General features: G+C 72.9%; 1 protein-coding gene across 1 annotated transcript in view; it reads right to left on the bottom strand.

Moving 5' to 3' along the window:
* Positions 1-15,560, bottom strand: part of MEGF8 (multiple EGF like domains 8) — a 90,254-nt gene that overhangs the window by 45,648 nt on the left and 29,046 nt on the right. Inside the window, 5 exon segments of the mRNA XM_089772762.1 lie at positions 7,229-7,342; positions 9,413-9,568; positions 9,570-9,685; positions 13,132-13,326; positions 14,678-14,869. Coding sequence (XP_089628888.1) covers positions 7,229-7,342; positions 9,413-9,568; positions 9,570-9,685; positions 13,132-13,326; positions 14,678-14,869 — 773 coding nt within the window.

Here is a 15,560-nt window from a genome sequence, read left to right as displayed (position 1 = left end):
GCGGGGGAGGGGCGGGGGTATCTGGGGGCTGTTTTTGGGGACCGAGGGCAGGGCAGGCAGGACTCAGCCGGCTGCGGGGAGGCTGACGGGGGGGCTGGGGCCCAGGAGACTGGCCTGAGGCCCGTTGCTGTTCAGAGCCCAATAAACCCGCCTGTTTGGGGCTGGCTGGGACTCCTCTGGGCTGGGGAACAGGCTGGGCCCCAGGCAGGGGGAGGGGACCCCAAAGGGCTCACGGTGGAGGCAGGCGGCTGGACTCCCTGGGAAAGGGCCGTCTCTGCCGCGGGGGGCGGGGGGCTCTGCCCAGGAGCCGAGGGGCCAAGCGTGGGCAGGACCTGGGAGTCATCACACCATCTGTGCCCCAGGCGGGGGCCGGTGATGGGCCAGGCGGGGGCCGGTGAAGGGCCAGGCGGGGGCCGGTGAAGGGCCAGGCGGGGGCCGGTGAAGGGCCAGGCGGGGGCCGGTTAGGGCCAGGCGGGGGCCGGTTAGGGCCAGGCGGGGGCCGGTTAGGGCCAGGCGGGGGCCGGCGAGGGCCAGGCGGGGGCCGGTTAGGGCCAGGCAGGGGCTGGCTCTTTAGCGGGTGGGAAAGTGCTGGCCGAACGTCCCAGAAATCTCTGGGCTGCTGGGGGAGTGGGAGCCAGTGGGCCGTGCGGGCGGCCGTGATGCCGGCCAGGGGGGCCCGAGTCTCGCTGGGATTCCCGTCGCAGGGGGTGCAGGGTCCGGTGAAGCGCTGCCCCTCCAGAGGACGCGTCCCTTGCGGCAGCCGGGCAGAGGAGTCTGGGCGTGGGGAGGCCCCGGGGTCCCCGTCGGGCGTGCGGTGAAGGGGGTCGTTGCGGGGAGACACTTCCTGTGACCTTGCCGCGTGGAGACGGGCCGGACGCCAGGTCTGCCTGGGCCAGCGAGGCGCCGTTTTGAGTCTCGCTCTGCGGAGCAGCAGGCTCGGGGCAAGGCGAGAGCTAGAGGCGCTGAAGCGTCCCCAGGAAGCCGGGGGCCCATCCCGCTCCAGAGCAGCAGCGAGGGCGGTGGTGTGCGCGGGAACGGGCCGGTCGCGGGGGCGTTTGTGAGGGGGGAACGGGCCGGCCGCGGGGGCGTTTGGGCGGGGGAACGGGCCGGTCGCGGGGGCGTTTGTGAGGGGGGAACGGGCCGGTCGCGGGGGCGTTTGTGCGGGGGAACGGGCCGGTCGCGGGGGCGTTTGTGAGGGGGGAACGGGCCGGCCGCGGGGGCGTTTGGGCGGGGGAACGGGCCGGTCGCGGGGGCGTTGGCGCGGGGGAACGGGCCGGTCGCGGGGGCGTTGGCGCGGGGGAACGGGCCGGTCGCGGGGGCGTTGGCGCGGGGGAACGGGCCGGTCGCGGGGGCGTTTGTGAAGGGGGAACGGGCCGGTCGCGGGGGCGGCGTCTGCGCGGGGGAAACGGGCCGGTCGCGGGGGCGTTTGTGAAGGGGGAACGGGCCGGTCGCGGGGGCGTTTGTGAAGGGGGAACGGGCCGGTCGCGGGGGGCGTTTGTGAGGGGGAACGGGCCGGTCGCGGGGGCGTTTGTGAAGGGGGAACGGGCCGGTCGCGGGGGCGTTTGTGAAGGGGGAACGGGCCGGTCGCGGGGGGCGTTTGCGCGCGGGGGAACGGGCCGGTCGCGGGGGGCGTTTGCGCGCGGGGGAACGGGCCGGTCGCGGGGGGCGTTTGCGCGCGGGGGAACGGGCCGGTCGCGGGGGGCGTTTGCGCGCGGGGGAACGGGCCGGTCGCGGGGGCGTTTGCGCGCGGGGGAACGGGCCGGTCGCGGGGGCGTTGGCGCGGGGGAACGGGCCGGTCGCGGAGGGCGTTTGCGCGCGGGGGAACGGGCCGGCCGCGGGGGCGTTTGGGCGGGGGAACGGGCCGGTCGCGGGGGCGTTTGTGGGGGGGAACGGGTCGGTCGCGGGGGCGTTTGGGCGGGGGAACGGGCCGGTCGCGGGGGCGTTTGGGCGGGGGAACGGGCCGGTCGCGGGGGCGTTGGCGCGGGGGAACGGGCCGGTCGCGGGGGGCGTTTGCGCGCGGGGGAACGGGCCGGTCGCGGGGGGCGTTTGCGCGCGGGGGAACGGGCCGGCCGCGGGGGCGTTTGGGCGGGGGAACGGGCCGGTCGCGGGGGCGTTTGTGGGGGGGAACGGGTCGGTCGCGGGGGCGTTTGTGAGGGGGGAACGGGCCGGCCGCGGGGGCGTTTGGGCGGGGGAACGGGCCGGTCGCGGGGGCGTTTGGGCGGGGGAACGGGCCGGTCGCGGGGGCGTTGGCGCGGGGGAACGGGCCGGTCGCGGGGGCGTTGGCGCGGGGGGAACGGGCCGGTCGCGGGGGCGTTGGCGCGGGGGAACGGGCCGGTCGCGGGGGCGTTTGTGAAGGGGGAACGGGCCGGTCGCGGGGGCGGCGTCTGCGCGGGGGAACGGGCCGGTCGCGGGGGCGTTTGTGAAGGGGGAACGGGCCGGTCGCGGGGGCGTTTGTGAGGGGGAACGGGCCGGTCGCGGGGGCGTTTGTGAAGGGGGAACGGGCCGGTCGCGGGGGGCGTTTGCGCGCGGGGGGAACGGGCCGGTCGCGGGGGCGTTTGCGCGCGGGGGAACGGGCCGGTCGCGGGGGGCGTTTGCGCGCGGGGGAACGGGCCGGTCGCGGGGGGCGTTTGCGCGCGGGGGAACGGGCCGGTCGCGGGGGGCGTTTGCGCGCGGGGGAACGGGCCGGTCGCGGGGGCGTTGGCGCGGGGGAACGGGCCGGTCGCTGGGGCGTTTGTGAAGGGGGAACGGGCCGGTCGCGGGGGCGTTTGTGAAGGGGGAACGGGCCGGTCGCGGGGGCGTTTGTGAGGGGGAACGGGCCGGTCGCGGGGGCGTTTGTGAAGGGGGAACGGGCCGGTCGCGGGGGCGTTTGCGCGCGGGGGAACGGGCCGGTCGCGGGGGCGTTTGCGCCGGGGGAACGGGCCGGTCGCGGGGGGCGTTTGCGCGCGGGGGAACGGGCCGGTCGCGGGGGGCGTTTGCGCGCGGGGGAACGGGCCGGTCGCGGGGGCGTTGGCGCGGGGAACGGGCCGGTCGCGGGGGCGTTTGTGAAGGGGGAACGGGCCGGTCGCGGGGGCGGCGTCTGCGCGGGGGAACGGGCCGGTCGCGGGGGCGTTTGTGAAGGGGGAACGGGCCGGTCGCGGGGGCGTTTGTGAAGGGGGAACGGGCCGGTCGCGGGGGGCGTTTGTGAGGGGGAACGGGCCGGTCGCGGGGGCGTTTGTGAAGGGGGAACGGGCCGGTCGCGGGGGCGTTTGTGAAGGGGGAACGGGCCGGTCGCGGGGGGCGTTTGCGCGCGGGGGAACGGGCCGGTCGCGGGGGGCGTTTGCGCGCGGGGGAACGGGCCGGTCGCGGGGGGCGTTTGCGCGCGGGGGAACGGGCCGGTCGCGGGGGGCGTTTGCGCGCGGGGAACGGGCCGGTCGCGGGGCGTTTGCGCGCGGGGGAACGGGCCGGTCGCGGGGGCGTTGGCGCGGGGGAACGGGCCGGTCGCGGAGGGCGTTTGCGCGCGGGGGAACGGGCCGGCCGCGGGGGCGTTTGGGCGGGGGAACGGGCCGGTCGCGGGGGCGTTTGTGGGGGGGAACGGGTCGGTCGCGGGGGCGTTTGGGCGGGGGAACGGGCCGGTCGCGGGGGCGTTTGGGCGGGGGAACGGGCCGGTCGCGGGGGCGTTGGCGCGGGGGAACGGGCCGGTCGCGGGGGGCGTTTGCGCGCGGGGGAACGGGCCGGTCGCGGGGGGCGTTTGCGCGCGGGGGAACGCGAGGGCGTTGTGAAGGAGCGGGCCGTCCGCGGGGCGCGTCTCCTTGTGAAAACGGGCGATCCTTGAGCGTTGTGAAGGAATGAACGATCATGGCGTTGTGAAACGAACCGGTCAGCAAGCGTTGTGAAGAAACAGACGATCATGAGCGTTCTGTATGAAACTAACTGATCCTTGGCGTTCTTAGCCCGGGGAATGAGCCGGTCATGAGCGTTCTTGAAACGAACGATCAGCGGGCCTGCCGCAAGAAACAGGCTGATCAAGAAGCGTTTAATGAAGAAACAGACGTCAGCGTTAATGAAGAAACAGACGATCCAGCAAGCGTTGTGAAGAAACAGACGATCAGGCGTTGAAGGCTCGACGATCAGCGAGGCGGTGTGAAGAACAGACGATCGCGGGCCGTTCTTGTGGAGCAGACGGCCCAGATGAAGAGCGTTGGGCGAAACGGAGCCGGTCGCGGGCGTTTGTGGGGGGAACAGGTCGGTCAGCCACAGGCGTTTAGGCGGAAACAGACGGTCCTTGAGGAAGCGTTTAAATGAGAAACAGACGATCATGAGCGGTCATGTGAGGAACGGAGCCGATCCCATGAGGCGTTCTGTAACGAAACAGGCCGATCATGAAAGCCGTTCTTATTATGAAGGCGGGCCGATCCCGCGCGGAGCGTTCTGTAACGGGGGAGCAGACAGCAACGAAGCGATTAAATGAAGAACAGGCCGGTCGCAAGCGTTGTGGGGGGAGCAACGGGTCGATCATAGAGCGTTTATGTGAAACGAACCAGCCTTGACGGTCGGCGAAAACAACGAACCCAGTCAGCAAGCGTTCGTAAGAAACCAGGCAGTCAACAAGCCGGTCATGAAACAGACAGTATGGCGATCATGTGGGAACAAGGCAGTCAGCAAACGTGCGTATGAGGAACAGGCAGTGTGAAGTAGTTTAATGAAGAAACAGACGTCATGGGCGGCGTCTGCGCGGGAAACAGACGGTCAGGCGTTTGTGAAGAGCAGGCAGTCAGGGTTATGTGAAACAGACGATCATCAGAGCGTTGAAGAACAGACGATCATGAAGCGTTCTTCGAACGAACGATCATGAAGAAGTCGTTCTTATGAAGAACAGACGATCATGAAGCGTTCTTGTGAAATAACGAGCCGATCAGCAAGCGTTAACGAGGAAACGAACGATCCTTGAAGCGTGCGCCCAACGAAACAGACGATCCGCCAGCGTTAATGAAGAAACAGACGATCCTTGAGCGTTAATGAAGAAACAGACGATCCGTGAAGCGTTAATGAAGAGGAAGCAGACGATCCGCGGGGCGTTCTTGGGGCCGTCAGGCGATTGAAGAACGGGCCGGTCAGCGGGGCGTTCTGCAACGGGGGAGACGGGCTTGATCCGCGGGGGCGTTTCTGTATGAAGAACAGACGATCAGGCGTTATGAAGAACAGGCCGGTCCGCGGGGCGTTCTTGTAGCGGGGGAACGGGCCGGTCCGCGGGGCGTTCTTGTAGCGGGAACAGACGATCGGCGAAAGCGTTCTTGTATGAAACAGACGATCCATGAAGCCCGATCGCCTCGAAACAGGCGATCATGAAATGACGTCTCTTATGAAAACAGGCCGATCATGAAAACGGCGATCTCTTGTCGAAACAGACGATCATGGGCGTTGTGAAGAACGAGCCGATCAGCAGGGTCTGCGCGGGAACAGGCGATCGCGAAGCGTTCTTGAAACAGACGATCATGGCGTTGTGAAGAAACAGGCAGTCCGCAGGCGTTGCGCGGGAGCAGGCCGGCCGCGGGGAAATGCGTTGGCGAAACAGACGATCCCGCCAGAAGCCGTTGTGGAAACAGACGATCAGCAAGCGTTGTGAAACAGACGACGCGGGCGTTTAGGCGAAACAGACGATCAGCAGAAGCGTTAGGCGGGAGCAGGCAGTCAGCAGAGGCGTTAAGCAGCGGGGACAGACGATCAGCAAGCCCCGTGCGCCCAGCGGGAACAAACCGGTATGAAGGCCGTGCGCCCATGAAAACAGACGGTCAGCAGAGCGTTTAATGAAGAAACAGACGATCCTTGAGGCGACGTCTGCGGGAACCAGGCAGTCAGCAAGCGTTGAAGAAGACGGGCTGGTCATGAAGCGTTGTGAAAGGGCGGAGGCGGTCATGGCTTATGAGAACCGGAGCGTCGTGAAGGCGTTAACGCGCCGAAACAGGCGGTCAGCAAGCATTCTTATGAAAACGAACGGTATGAAAGCGTTCATGAAAACAGACGATCGCGAAAGCGTTCGCATGAAGAACAGGCGGTCAAGCGTTAATATGGCGAAAACGAACGATGTAAGCGTTTATGAAGAAACAGGCAATCGCGAAAGCGTTGAAAAACAGGCGATCGCCGAAGAAGCGTTAATGAAGAGGCTCGCGACGATCAGCAGAAGCGTTCTGCTGAAAACAGGCGATCCTTGAAAGCGTTAATGAAGAAACAGGCGATCCTTGAAAGCGTTCTGTAGCGAAACAGGCGATCCCTTGAAAGCGTTCTTATGAAACAGGCGATCGCCGAAGCGTTCTGTGAAACAGGCTTGATCGCGAAAGCGTTAAGCGCATGAAACAGGCGATCAGCGAAGCGTTTAATAAGGAGCAGACGTCCCGCGAAGCTGGCGTCTCTTGTGAAACGGGCGGTCAGCGAGGCGTTGTGAAGAAGCAGGCCGTCCGCCGGGCGTTGCGCGGGGAACGGGCCGGTCGTGGGGCGTTCCGCGCGGGAGCAGACGATCGCGGGGCGTTGCGCGGGAACAGGCCGATCGCGGGGCGTTAATGAAGGAACGGGCCGATCATGGCGTTGTGAAAACAGGCGATCGCGAAGCGTTAATGCGCGAAGACGGGCGATCCTTGAGCGTTGCGCGCGAAGCAGGCCGGTCGCGGGCGTTGCGCGGGGGAGCAGGCCGGCAGGCGTTGCGCGCGGGAACGGGCCGGTCGCGGGGCGTTCTCGCGCGGGGAACGGGCCGGTCGCGGGCGTTGCGCGGGAACGGGCCGGTCGCGAAGGGCGTTCTTGGCGCGGGAACGGGCCGGTCGCGGCGATTGCGCGGGGAACGGGCCGGTCCGCGGGGAACGTTCTTGACGCGGGGCAAGCTAGCTGGCCCCTGGGCGAAGCGGCGGGGGGGGGCAGGGCTGGCCGGCCCCTGGGGTGGGCGGGGCGGGGGCGGGGGGCAGGGCTGGCGGCCCCTGGGGCGGCGGGGGCGGGGGCAGGGCTGGCCGGCCCCTGGGGACGGCGGGGGCGGGGGCAGGGCTGGCCGGCCCCTGGGGGCGGGCGGGGGGGGCAGGGCTGGCCGGCCCTGGGTCGGGGGCGGGGGGGGGGGCAGGGCTGGCCGGCCCCTGGGGCGGGCGGCGGGGGGCGGGGGCGGGGCTGGCCGGCCCCTGGGGCGGGCGGGGGGCGGGGCTGGCCGGCCCCTGGGGCGGCGGGGCGGGGGCAGGGCTGGCCGGCCCCTGGGGCGGGCGGGGGGGGCAGTTGCCTGCCCAGCGTGGGGTTGTCCGAGTTCCCGCACCAGCCGCACTCGAGTGCTGCCAGGCAGGTCCCGCAGGCGTTGAACCGGGCGCAGTCCAGGCACTGGGGCACCGAATGGACGCTGGGGGGCAGGAGAGGGGACGAGTCGGCCCCGCCCCTGGCTCCCCCCCGGCCCCGCCCCTGGCTCCCCCTGGCCCCGCCCCCCCCGCCCCCTGTGCTCCCCCGGCCCCGCCCCCTGGCTCCCCCTGGCCCCGCCCCCCGCCCCCTGGCTCCCCCGGCCCCGCCCCCTGGCTCCCCAGCCCCCTCACCTGTCATCCCAGCCCCGGCGCACCGTCCACCGGGTACTTGGCCAGGTAGGTGGCGAGAAGGACAGCTGCGGGTCGACTGGCACCAAGGCGCACTGGCTGGCGTTGGACAGGCACCGCCGCACGTGCGCCGCCTGGGGGAACGCCGGTGTGTGGGCTGGCCCCGCCCCACGGCGTGCTGCCCTGCCCCAACCCTGGCCCCGCCCCTGCCCCGCCCCCTGCCCAGCCCATGGTGTGTCGCCCTGCCCCACCCCTGCCCCTGGTGTGCCGCCCCGCCCCACACCTGCCCCAGCCCCGCCCACAGTGTGTAAGCCCTTCCCCACCCCCGCCCCACCTGGTGTGCCGCCCCACCCCCACACCTGCCCCAGCCCCGCCCACAGTGTGTCGCCTTCCCCACCCCCCGCCCCTGCTGTGCCGCCCCCACCCCCACACCTGCCCCAGCCCCGCCCACAGTGTGTCACCCTTCCCACCCCCGCCCCCTGGTGTGCCGCCCACCCCCACGCCTGCCCCAGCCCCGCCCACAGTGTGTCCGCCCTGCCCCACCCCCGTCCCCGCCCCGCAGTGTGGCACCCTGCCCCACCCCAGCCCCACCCATAGCGTGCCATCCTCCCTCCCCCAGCCCTGCCCCCCCATGTGCCGCCCTGCCCACAGCCCTGCCCATGTGCCGCCCTGATGTGCCCCCGCCCCTGGCCCCGCCCATGGTGTGCCATCCTCCCCTCCCCCCAACCCCCTCCCCGTGTGCTACCCCGCCCGTGGCCCCGCCCACAGTGTGCCATCCTCCCCTCTCCCCAATCCCACCCCCGTGTGCCACCCCGCCCTGGCCCCGCTGCGGCGTGCAGCCGGGCGAGCACTCACAGGCTGGCTGGCGCGCGGGGCGGGCAGTGGGGGCGCCCGGCGGATGGCGAGGGGCTGCGGCCGGCGGCTACAGAGCACCTCCCCCTTCCTGTTCCCGTTCACCTGCCACTGCCAGAACGGGTCCTGGGGGGACACGGGCTCAGAGACCCCCTCGGCCGAGCCAGGCCCCGCCCCCTGCTCCCGCCCCTGGCTACCCCCTGCTCCACCCCAGGCCCCGCCCCCTGCTCCCGGCCCGCCCCCTGCTCCAGCCTGGCCCCGGCCGCCCCCTGCTCCCACCCCTGGCCCCGCCCCCTGCCCTTCCCCACCCCACGCTGGCGTGTGCAGGGGACACGTCTCCACCGAACCCCTCGCTGGGGCATCTGGGCGCTGGAGCTGGCCCCACTGGCCCCCAGCTGCAGCCTGAGCCTGGGCCCATGGGGGGCGTGGAGGGGGGCCCATGGGAGGTGGAGGGGGGCTTATGGGGAGGGGGTCCATGGGGGGAGGGGACCGTGGGGGGGAGGGGGCGGCTTATGGGGGAGGGGGCCCGTGAGGGGGAGGGGCGGCTTATGGGGAGGGGGCCCGTGGGGGGGAGGGCCCGTGGGGGGGAGGGGGTCCATGGGGGCGGAGGGGGCCAGTGGGGGGAGGGGGTCCATGGGGGGCGGAGGGGACCCATGGGGGCGGGAGGGGGCCCGTGGGGGGGGGCCCGTGGGGGGAGGGGGCCCATGGGGGGTGGAGGGGCCCATGGGTGGAGGGGGGCGTATGGGGGGAGGGGGCCCGTGGGGGGAGGGGGTCCATGGGGGGTGGAGGGGGCCCATGGGTGGAGGGGGGGCGTATGGGGGAGGGGGCCCGTGGGGAGGGGGTCCATGGGGGGCGGAGGGGGCCCATGGGGGAGGGGGCCGTGGGAGGAGGGGGCCATGGGGGGTGGAGGGGGCCCGTGAGGGGGGAGGAGGGGGCCCATGGGGGGGAGGGAGCGGCTTATGGGGGAGGGGGGCCCGTGGGGGGAGGGGGCAGGGGTGGAGGGGGGCGTATGGGGGGAGGGGGCCCGTGGGGGCCCATGGGGGGGAGGGGCCCAGTCCTCCCGCCGGCCCCGACTCACGGCGCTGCAGCGTGGCAGTCCCGGTGCTCCTCGCACAGGGCGCAGTTGCTGGCGCCGGGAGCGAGGCGCACGGAGCCCCCCGCAGGGGCCCCCCGGGCCCTCCAGCCGCCGTGGCCCGGGCGCTGAGCGGGCACCAGCCACAGCCCCTGGTCGGCCAGGCAGGCCAGGCACGGGGAGTAGGAGGGCAGGGCCCCCCACGGAACGGCTCCAGGAAGAAGTAGGAGATCTCCTGCGGGGAGAGGGGTGAGCCAGGCGCCCCACGGCCCTCCGGCGCCCCAGAGCCCATCCCCAAGTGCCCCACAGCCCCCCAGGACCCCTCTGAGCGCCCCACAGCCCCCCCAAGTGCCCCACAGCCCCCAGGCACACCCACAGCCCCCCGAGTGCCCCACAGCCCCCCCAGAACCCCTCTGAGCACCCCAAGCCCCCCAAGTGCCCCACAGCCCCACCAGAACCCCTCCGAGCGCCCCACAGCCCCCAAGTGCCCCACAGCCCCCAGAACCCCTCTGAGCACCCACACAGCCCCCCCAAGTGCCCCACAGCCCCCAGAACCCCTCTGAGCACCCCACAGCCCCCCCAAGTGCCCCACAGCACCCCTAGGGTGGCCTCCACAGCCCCCAGTGCCCCACAGCCCCACCAGAACCCCTTGACCCCACAGCCCCCCAAATTGCCCACAGCCCCCACAGAACCCCTCTGGGCACCCCACAGCCCCCCCAAGTGCCCCACAGCCCCAGAACACTGAGCACCCCAGCCCCCCGAGTGCCCCACAGCCCCCCCAGGACCCCTCTGAGCACAGCCCCCCCAAGTGCCCCACAGCCCCCAGGCACCCCACAGCCCCAGTGCCCCACAGCCCCCCCCAGGACCCCTCTGAGCACCCCACAGCCCCCCCGAGTGCCCCACAGCCCCCCAGGACCCCTCTGAGCACCCCACAGCCCCCACCAGTGCCCCACAGCCCCCAGGCACCCCAGCCCCCCAAGTGCCCCACAGCCCCCAGGACCCCTCTGAGCACCCCACAGCCCCCCAAGTGCCCCACAGCCCCCCAGAACCCCTCTGAGCACCCCACAGCCCCCCAAGTGCCCCACAGCCCCCCAGAACCCCTCTGAGCACCCCACAGCCCCAAGTGCCCCACAGCCCCCCCAGAACCCCTCTGAGCACCCCACAACCCCCCCAAGTGCCCCACAGCCCCCCCAGAACCCCTCTGAGCACCCCACAGCCCCCCCAAGTGCCCCACAGCCCCCCCAGAACCCCTCTGAGCACCCCACAGCCCCCCCAAGTGCCCCACAGCCCCCCAGAACCCCTCTGAGCGCCCCACAGCCCCCCCAAGTGCCCCACAGCCCCCCCAGAACCCTCCGAGCGCCCCACAGCCCCCCCAAGTGCCCCACAGCCCCCCCAGAACCCCTCTGAGCACCCCACAGCCCCCCCCAAGTGCCCCACAGCCCCCCCAGAACCCCTCTGAGCACCCCACAACCCCCCCAAGTGCCCCACAGCCCCCAGGCACCCCACAGCCCCCCCAAGTGCCCCACAGCCCCCCAGAACCCCTCTGAGCACCCCACAGCCCCCCCAAGTGCCCCACAGCCCCCAGGCACCCCACAGCCCCCCAAGTGCCCCACAGCCCCCCAGAACCCCTCTGAGCACCCCACAGCCCCCCCAAGTGCCCCACAGCCCCCAGGCACCCCACAGCCCCCCAAGTGCCCCACAGCCCCCAGAACCCCTCTGAGCACCCCACAGCCCCCCAAGTGCCCCACAGCCCCCCCAGAACCCCTCTGAGCACCCCACAGCCCCCCCAAGTGCCCCACAGCCCCCAGGCACCCCACAGCCCCCCCAAGTGCCCCCCAGAACCCCTCTGAGCACCCCACAGCCCCCCCAAGTGCCCCACAGCCCCCCCAGAACCCCTCTGAGCACCCCACAGCCCCCCCAAGTGCCCCACAGCCCCCCAGAACCCCTCTGAGCACCCCACAGCCCCCCCGAGTGCCCCACAGCCCCCCCAGAACCCCTCTGAGCACCCCACAGCCCCCCCGAGTGCCCCACAGCCCCCCCAGAACCCCTCTGAGCACCCCACAGCCCCCCCAAGTGCCCCACAGCCCCCCCAGAACCCCTCTGAGCACCCCACAACCCCCCCAAGTGCCCCACAGCCCCCCCAGAACCCCTCTGAGCACCCCACAGCCCCCCAAGTGCCCCACAGCCCCCCAGAACCCCTCTGAGCACCCCACAGCCCCCCAAGTGCCCCACAGCACCCCTGAGGACTCCACAGCCCCCCCAAGCTCCTCAAAATGCCCAAGCACCCCACAGCCCCCCCAAGTGCCCCACAGCCCCCCAGAACCCCTCTGAGCACCCCACAGCCCCCCCAAGTGCCCCACAGCCCCCCAGAACCCCTCTGAGCACCCCACAGCCCCCCAAGTGCCCCACAGCCCCCAGGCGCCCCACAGCCCCCCCAAGTGCCCCACAGCACCCCTGAGGACTCCACAGCCCCCCCCCAAGCTCCTCAAAATGCCCCCCAAGCACACTACAGGCCTCCCAAGTGCCCCACAGCCCCTCATTATCCCAGAGGCCCCCGGCCACTAGAGCCCCTCCTTGCCCCACACCCGCCCCAGAGCTCCTCCTTACCCCACCAGCCCCTGGAGGGTTGGGGTAGAGGGGGTCCCCACAAGGCAGGGGGAAGGGTAATGGATATGGGGGTGCGGCACAGCTGGGAGTGTGGGCGCTCGGCTGTGCGAGTCCCACTCTCCTGCGCAGCTCTGTTGTAATCCGGTGCCCGTGCCTCAGTTTCCCTGGGCACTGTGCCGCTGCCTGGGGGGGGGTGGCTCTCAGTGAGGGGGGCCCAGCTCAGCACGTCCGCAGTAATCCCTCAGGCTGCCCTGTGACCTGAGCAGGGGGGCGGAAGGGGGGTGGTTGCAGGTGCTGGGAGAGGGTCTTGGCTAGTGGAGGACACGGGGGGGGGGGCAGGGCCCTGGCTCTAGAAACCTCCCCCCCCCCCCCCCCCCCCGGGCTCCTCTAACAAGTCCTGGGACCCAATTGACTTTCTCTTCTACCTGCCGCCTGAGAGTCCCGCCTGGATGTAGGGGGCAGGGCCCAGCGGAGAGCACCCAGGAGGGGCACAGGGCCGGCAGGGGGTACAGGGGCACATGGGGGGGCTGTGGGGGCCACAGGGCCGGCAGAGGGCCCGGAGGGTTGTGGGGGGGCACAGGGCCAGCAGGGGTACAGGGGCACATGGGGGCACAAGGGGGGCTGTGGGGGCCACAGAGCCGGCAGGGGGCCGGGGGTCGCGGGGGGGCACAGGGCTGGCGGGGGGTCGCGGGGGGCACAGGGCCGGCTGGGGGGCCGAGGGTGGCGGGGGGCACAGGGCCGGCCAGGGGTCGCGGGGGGCACAGGGCCGGGGGTCGCGGGGGGGCACAGGGCCGGGGGTCGGGGGTCGCGGGGGGCACAGGGCCGGGGGTCGCGGGGGTGGTGGGGGGCACAGGGCCGGGGGTCGGGGGTCGCGGGGGGCACAGCCCGGGGGTCGGGGGTCGTGGGGGGGCACAGGGCCGGGGGTTGCGGGGGGCGGGGGACCGGGGGTCGCGGGGGGCGGGGCCGGGGGTCGCGGGGGGTCGCGGGGGGGGCGGGGCCGGGGGTCGCGGGGGGCCGGGGGTCACGGGGGGGCGGGGGCAGGGGCCGGGGGTCGCGGGGGGCGGGGTTACTCACGCTGCCCCCCGGCACTCCGGTGCGGTCCCAGACCAGGGTGAGTTCGCTGCTCTGCCCGGCGCCCGAGCCGTTGACGTGCCCCTCGACCTGCACCAGGTACTTGGGGCCCGGCTCCGGGAAGAGCCGCCGGGCGCCCGGGCGCTGCAGGGGCCGCGTCTCCTTCTCCTGCTGCATGGCCCAGCGCCCCACCTCCTCCTGCAACCGCCGGGGGTCAGCCCCACTGCGCCCTGCCCCACGGCGCCCTGCCCCACTGCGCCCTGCCCCACTGCGCCACCTCCTCCTGCAACCGCCGGGGGTCAGCCCCACTGCGCCCTGCCCCACGGCGCCCTGCCCCACTGCCCCACCTCCTCCTGCAACCGCTGGGGGTCAGCCCCACTGCGCCCTGCCCCACGGCGCCCTGCCCCACCTCCTCCTGCAACCGCCGGGGGTCAGCCCCACTGCGCCCTGCCCCACTGCGCCCTGCCCCACCTCCTCCTGCAACCGCCAGGGGTCAGCCCCACTGCGCCCTGCCCCACTGCGCCCTGCCCCACCTCCTCCTGCAACCGCCGGGGGTCAGCCCCTCTGCGCCCTGCCCCACGGCGCCCTGCCCCACCTCCTCCTGCAACCGCCGGGGGTCAGCCCCACTGCGCCCTGCCCCACTGCGCCCTGCCCCACCTCCTCCTGCAACCGCCAGGGGTCAGCCCCACTGCGCCCTGCCCCACTGCGCCCACCTCCTGCAACCGCCGGGGGTCAGCCCCACTGCGCCCTGCCCCACTGCGCCCTGCCCCACCTCCTGCAACCGCCGGGGGTCAGCCCCACTGCGCCCTGCCCCACTGCGCCCACCTCCTGCAACCGCCGGGGGTCAGCACCCCTCTGTGCCCTGCCCCACTGCGCCCTGCCCCACCTCCTCCTGCAACCGCCGGGGGTCAGCCCCACTGCGCCCTGCCCCACGGCGCCCTGCCCCACCTCCTCCTGCAACCGCCGGGGGTCAGCCCCACTGCGCCCTGCCCCACTGCGCCCTGCCCCACCTCCTCCTGCAACCGCCGGGGCTCAGCCCCACTGCGCCCTGCCCCACTGCCCCACCTCCTCCTGCAACCGCCGGGGGTCAGCCCCACTGCGCCCTGCCCCACGGCGCCCTGCCCCACCTCCTGCAACCGCCGGGGGTTAGCCCCACTGCGCCCTGCCCCACTGCGCCCTGCCCCACCTCCTCCTGCAACCGCCGGGGGTCAGCCCCACTGCGCCCTGCCCCACTGCGCCCTGCCCCACCTCCTCCTGCATCCGCCGGGGGTCAGCGCCCCTCTGCGCCCCCCACAGCACCCCACTTCCTTATGTAAATGCCAAAGGGAGGGACCGGGGCCGACAATCCTCACCAAGCCCCACCCCACAGAGCTCCCTGCTGACCCACCTGCCAACACCCTGCCCTGGGAGCCCTCAGTCCCTGCCCATCCCCCACTGCCCCCCCAGACCCCCCGGCCCCACGTTGCCCCAGATTCCCCACCATGCGGAGCCTCCCCGCCAGCCCCTCCCCCCCTCAGGGCCCCCTGCCCCAGCCCAGCTGCCCCCTTACCAGCTCGGGAGAGTTGGGGGCACGGCCCAGCTGGGCGACCACATGGAGGCGCTGGACGCGGGCCCAGACGGAGATGGGGGGAGCCGGGGGGGGCCCGGCCAGCAGGGGGTAGATGAAGCCCTTGTAGACCAGGGAGACGTCGGTCTCGGCGCTGGGGCTCAGCGTGATGGTCGTGCTGCGCACGATGGACACCTGGGGGCCAGACAGAGCCGTCAGCTCCCCCCGCAGGCTGCGCTCTTCCCCAGCAGTGCCGTCAGCTCCCCCCACAGGCGCTGCGCACTTCCCCAGCAGTGCCGTCAGCTCCCCCCGCAGGCTGCGCTCTTCCCCAGCAGTGCCGTCAGCTCCCCCCGCAGGCTGCGCACTTCCCCGAGCAGTGCCGTCAGCTCCCCCCGCAGGCGCTGCGCACTTCCCCAGCAGTGCCCTCAGCTGCCCCCCCGCAGGCTGCGCACTTCCCCCAGCAGTGCCGTCAGCTCCCCCCGCAGGCGCTGCGCACTTCCCCAGCAGTGCCCTCAGCTGCCCCCCCGCAGGCTGCGCACTTCCCCCAGCAGTGCCGTCAGCTCCCCCCGCAGGCGCTGCGCACTTCCCCAGCAGTGCCGTCAGCTGCCCCCGCAGGCGCTGCGCACTTCCCCCAGCAGTGCCGTCAGCTCCCCCCGCAGGCGCTGCGCACTTCCCCAGCAGTGCCCTCAGCTCCCCCCGCAGGTGCTGCGCACTTCCCCAGCAGTGCCGTCAGCTCCCCCCGCAGGCTGCGCTCTTCCCCAGCAGTGCCGTCAGCTCCCCCCGCAGGCTGCGCTCTTCCCCAGCAGTGCCGTCAGCTCCCCCCGCAGGCTGCGCTCTTCCCCAGCAGTGCCGTCAGCTCCCCCCGCAGGCGCTGCGCACTTCCCCA

This window comes from Pelodiscus sinensis, chromosome 22 (genome assembly GCF_052426305.1).
Source record: "Pelodiscus sinensis isolate ZL-2025 chromosome 22, ASM5242630v1, whole genome shotgun sequence".
NCBI lineage: Eukaryota > Metazoa > Chordata > Testudines > Trionychidae > Pelodiscus > Pelodiscus sinensis.
Note: the sequence above shows the minus strand (reverse complement) of the source record. Positions and strands in the feature narration are given on the sequence as shown.